This window comes from Atta colombica, unplaced genomic scaffold, assembly GCF_001594045.1.
Source record: "Atta colombica isolate Treedump-2 unplaced genomic scaffold, Acol1.0 scaffold236, whole genome shotgun sequence".
Classification (NCBI taxonomy): Eukaryota; Metazoa; Arthropoda; class Insecta; order Hymenoptera; family Formicidae; genus Atta; species Atta colombica.
Window position 1 is genome coordinate 52023 of NW_017259334.1, and position 5436 is coordinate 57458.

The 5436-nt window shown below is 26.1% G+C and overlaps 1 protein-coding gene across 1 annotated transcript in view; it reads left to right on the top strand.

Moving 5' to 3' along the window:
- LOC108688596 (synaptic vesicle glycoprotein 2B-like) overlaps window positions 1–5436 on the top strand; it is an 11133-nt gene that overhangs the window by 3520 nt on the left and 2177 nt on the right. Inside the window, exons 4-9 of the mRNA XM_018194910.1 lie at window positions 515–677; window positions 1765–1886; window positions 2165–2409; window positions 4070–4227; window positions 4365–4563; window positions 4634–4748. Coding sequence (XP_018050399.1) covers window positions 515–677; window positions 1765–1886; window positions 2165–2409; window positions 4070–4227; window positions 4365–4563; window positions 4634–4748 — 1002 coding nt within the window. The remainder of the gene's footprint in view (window positions 1–514; window positions 678–1764; window positions 1887–2164; window positions 2410–4069; window positions 4228–4364; window positions 4564–4633; window positions 4749–5436) is intronic.

Sequence of the window (5436 nt, forward strand, 5' to 3'; positions counted from 1 at the left end):
CTGTCGAAAAATGCAGACATAACAGTAAGAAAGACAATATATTTAAATATTTAAATTTTAATTTTTGAAGGTACAAAAAATAAATAAAATAATTTAAATATTACTTTAGTATTATGCTCTCAAAAATGATAAAAAGTCTCTTATAAAAAAAAACATCAATTATATTTGCATTATATGTATAAATTTCCTTCTTATTTCTCGATTAGAATGGATTTCTTACGAAACGAAAAGTAGGTATATATATATATATATATATCTTTAATTTTCTTTAATTTTTAACCAAAATCAATTTCTAACTAGGAGGCCTCTAATATGTATTTATCAAGTAATCTAGCGATTTTGTAAATTCATAGCATATCACGCAAATGCAGGAACGGTATTACTTCAAAATATAAATTTTAAATTTTATTTTTGCTGCATTTCACTTATTTCTCGTCTTTACTTTAATATGCAATTCCTAATGGAAAGTTCGTATTATGAAAGCAGAATCGATTAATCGTTGATTTGTTTTCAGGAATGATCATTACGGCATTCTTCTGGGGTTGTGTTACTGACATATTCGGTCGTAAGAAAATAATGTTCTATGGTTACCTACTTACTGGTCTACTAAGTGTGGCGATGTGTTTTTCACACAAATCTTGGCATTTAATAACGTTCAAATTTTTTGACGGTATGATGTAAGTTGAAATTGAATCAGTCGATGTGATGATATTACAATACACATATTCTAATTAACACTGCGTTAATTGAAAAATGATACAAATAAAAATTAGCGAGATAATGAAAGGCAATTGATCACTTAAGGACTAATATATTTTTGTGAGAAAATGACACATTTATAACTTATTCATAAGGATGTAACAGATAATTTATATAAGATAAGATTTATCGAATAATCATATATCCGATAATTCGTCATTTATTGCCAGATAATCAGATTTTTATCCGGCAATTGCACAAAGAGAAAAATTGATGAAAATCTGAATTGTTTTTTACTGTAAGAAAGAAGATTTTTTATATGTAAGCCATTATATATAAATATGCTATAAAAATTTAATAATGTTTATTGAATGGTTTTTCAATATTTTATTATTGATCTTTAATAAATTTAATTATTTAAAATAAATTTATTGGAGACCTATTGTAATCTGTAAATACTATTCTAAAAATCAACAATATCTGTATTAAATTTATCTAAAGTTAAATATCTCACGAGTTAATAGTAAAAATTAAATAGTGCTTTGAAAAAATATTGAGCAAAGTATCATTTAAAATATTTTAAAAGATAAGATTAAAGTTAAAAAATTAATTATCAATAAACTTCTTGTTATTATAACAAAAGCAACAATGCATAAGAAACTAAGAATAAAATTACTACGTTTCTTATATAATGCTAAAGATGAGCTGTCTTCTTTAAAAGTGATCTTTATGATACGGCTGTTGAAAATATTTGAAAATGTTTCAATAAAATCGCAAATCAAAGTCAGATAATGATACAAGGAGGAAGAAGTCTTTGGTAAAAAAAATCTTTTATAAGATAACCTAGTGATAGAACAGAGACAAAAGCAATTATATATTTATTGCAGAAATAGATAAATATCTTGTACTATTTAAAAATTTAAGAAATGCTCTATTAAAAAGTAGCTAATTTTGAAATCTCTCACTTGTCTATAAATGTATATAACAATTATATTAATTTTTTAAAAATTGAATATTTTTTTATATTTTGTTATTATTACGTAACAATTGATTAACAAATTATAGTATATCTGGTCCATATGCGGCACTTATGTCGTATTTAGCGGAAATACACAACGAAGCACATCGATCGAGATCATACATGTGGCTTGGCGTGTTCTTCTCGCTGGGAAACATTTCTTTGCCATGTAAGTATAGCCTTGATACACCTTATCTGCATCAGCGAGAATTAAATTATATAGCGTCATCAAATTTTAACGCTGGTAATGTGTGCAATGTTGCAATATATGTGATGCTGATGTTGTAAGAGCTGGAAATAAAAAGCGTTAAAATTGATTTAGAAATTTGTAATAAAAGTGTTGAGAAAACGCACAATATTTCATTTTTATATCAAATACTCAATGTACATTTTATGATAAATAAATTTGAGTAAAATTAAATATAATTTTAATTTCTTTATTTGCAGGTATAGCATGGCTTATAATACCTCAAAAGTGGTACATGAAGTTTTTAAGCGATACATTAGAGATAGCTTCCTGGAGAATGTTCTTAGCCATTTGTTCGCTACCTGAATTTTTAGCATGCATAGCCCTTTTCGCTTTCCCAGAGAGTCCACGTTTTCTTATCTTAAAGGGTCGACATGACGAGGCATTGAATGTCTTCAAAAAAATCTACTCACTCAATACTGGCAAGGATCCTGATACATATCCGGTACGTGCATGTAGGAAAGACGTTTTTTTATTAAAATATCTAAAAAAAAATTTAGATACTGATCTGAAAATAGTTTTATTGGATTAAAATATTATTAAAATAATATATTATTAAAATATTTCTATAGGGCATTCAAAATTTGATTGCTGAAATATCAAAATTTTTTGACATTATCATTAATGCTTAAACGCCCTGCAAAATTATTTTAATGGTCCATCAAAATAATTTTCTAATCTGTATCTAGTTAAATTTTTGTACTTTCCATGTTAGTATGATAATATTATGTATATACATCATTCAAAAATATATAATATATACATATATGTACTAACCAATTGTATTTATTAGAAATAATATAAAATTTCAATTACAAAATTAAAAAAAATTATGTGCTTGATTATGCTACTTATTGGCGCAAGTACAATAATTTTACGTTAATTGAGTGGAACACATAAAATTTGATTGTAAAATTTGATTGATGCTTTACATAGTGTGAGACATTACGAGATTGTCGTCGTATTATATTTATTTAAATACATTATGTAATTTATTGTATTGACTTTAATGATTTTAATAATCTTATTATGTATATATATTTACATATAATTAGTGAAGAGGTGGATGAATATGATGAATATAAAAAACAAAGATATACGTGCAAAAGATGAGATTACTGAAATACTTACTTGTACTAAAGAAAGACATGTTATTCAGTACATGAAATGGATAGGAAAGTGAAACATGATAAACAGAACTCAAAATAGACAAAAAATTAGAATAGGATAATATACACTAAGAAAAAAATTTACTAAATTTTATAATAAATATTTCTTTGAATAGTCCAAGCGGTTGGGATATTTACTGGAATATAAACACATATTTATTAGATACAGGAACATTTGTTTTAATTATCATCTTCTTCATTTATTTAAATATTTATTTACTGTAAGAAAATATTCCGCTAGAACTATTCAAAGAAATATTTATTAAAATTTAATTTTTTTTTTCAATGTTGATATGTCATTAAACATAAATAAAATATTATATTGCACCCTCGCAAGAAAAATGGCGCAAAGCAAAATTTTTTTAAATTTCTTATCATTATCTGTGGATTGTGTTCTAATATAGCCTTCTTTCAATGTAGAATATAGAATAGTGATATAAGTTAAACTAAAAAATAAAAAACTATTTAAAAAGAGAGGGAAGCAAGTAATTAATTTTAAAATAATTTTCTTTTCAGTCTCTCCTAAACAATTTTACATTTTATACTTGTGTCATTTTTCTTATGAGGATGCGTTTATAAAGAAAACACGTAATGAAACTGAAAGTGAAAAATGAGATTTGATAAATCGAACGACTGTAAAATTAATTAAAGAAAGAAGCGTGATATATACAGCCAGCTTTGACCAAAAATACTAAACATCTTATTAATCATATAATGTTTTAGCTTAAAAATTAATTCATCAATTAATTTTTGATTTGGTGTGTTTTAAGAAACAAAGTAATAAATTTTAAACTTGTATATAATCCTGATAACCACTATTAAGAACAATACAGATTTTTTTAGATAAATGAAAAAAATATAGGTATCTAATATTTTTTGTTAAGGCTAAATATGATATAATATGGTATAATAATGTATTATTATCAATTTATATAGATAAAAAGTCTAGAGGCTGAATATTCCATTGAATCATGCGGAGAACGTATACAGGATAAGCTAAAGAATTGTTGCAAACTGATAAAGCCACTCTTCTTACGACCCAATGTCTTCAGATTGATACTTATATCAATGATACAGCTTGGAGCAACAATAGGGTCAGTTTAATTCTTCGTCTGTTTTAATTTTAATTCTAAAAAAAGTGGAATTTATTTTAATTTTAATTCTAAAAAAATTAATTACTAAAATAAATGGAACTTAAAGAGTCCGTTTGATGCCGTTTGCAACTGTGCAGATCGAATTCGCTCCGACTTTGGATGCCCCAGTTGTTCGCAATGATTGAAAATTATAAAAATACTGTGATGAAGGACGATAACCACATATCGGGATTGCAGCCTTCATTTTGTTACATGTTAGGTCAGGAAGAATCGTATCTTAATTCCACGTATTATGCCAACAATACCATAGGCAATTCTACGGCTGTATGCGTTCCGGTAAATCGCTAATTTATAAATGTTGGCCGCGAAACAAATCCCATAGAAATAATGTACATAACAATTTTAGGCCGAGTTGAATTCCAGAGTCTTTATCAATTCCATTGTCATCGCCATGACAGGTGTTATCGGTTATACTGTAGCTGGTTCTTTGATAACTGTGGTTGGAAAGAGGAAATTAATGGGTAAGTAAATTTGATGTTAAAGAAATAGAAATTTACTTAAAATACAAAATTATAAATATCATTGTATCAAATGCTATATATTTATTCTTTATGTATAATAAATAATAATAAAATCCTTATTTCTCAATACAATCAGCTTTGCAACACATTTTGTGTAACAGTCCACAAGTTTGCAAAAAGAATTTTTAACTGTCTTTTACGCCACATATATACACACACACACACACACACACACACACACACACACACACACACACCATTTCCTAAATTTTACGATACCTAACTAAAATTTGTACAATAATTGGCATACTGCCGGTTACAAGCAGAGATTCTTTTAATGATCCAAACGAATGGAAATTGAAAGTAGCAAGAAACTACAAATATAGAAGTTCAAACAACTTTGTACAAATCTTATAGAAAATGGGTTTCGATCAAATTACTTCAAATTTTAATATTTTATAATTCAATTCAAGCTAATTAAAAATCCTCACGAATTAAACGGACAAAAAAATGCCTTTGTTTTTGTTCTAGAACTTTCGAAAAATCACACCTTATGTGGAAAAGTAATCAAAATAAATCTTTTTTATTAACATTAGTTATGAATACTGTATAATACATCATATACTGTATATACAGTATATGATGTATTATATATTTTAGTATATATTTTATAATAACAGTATATATT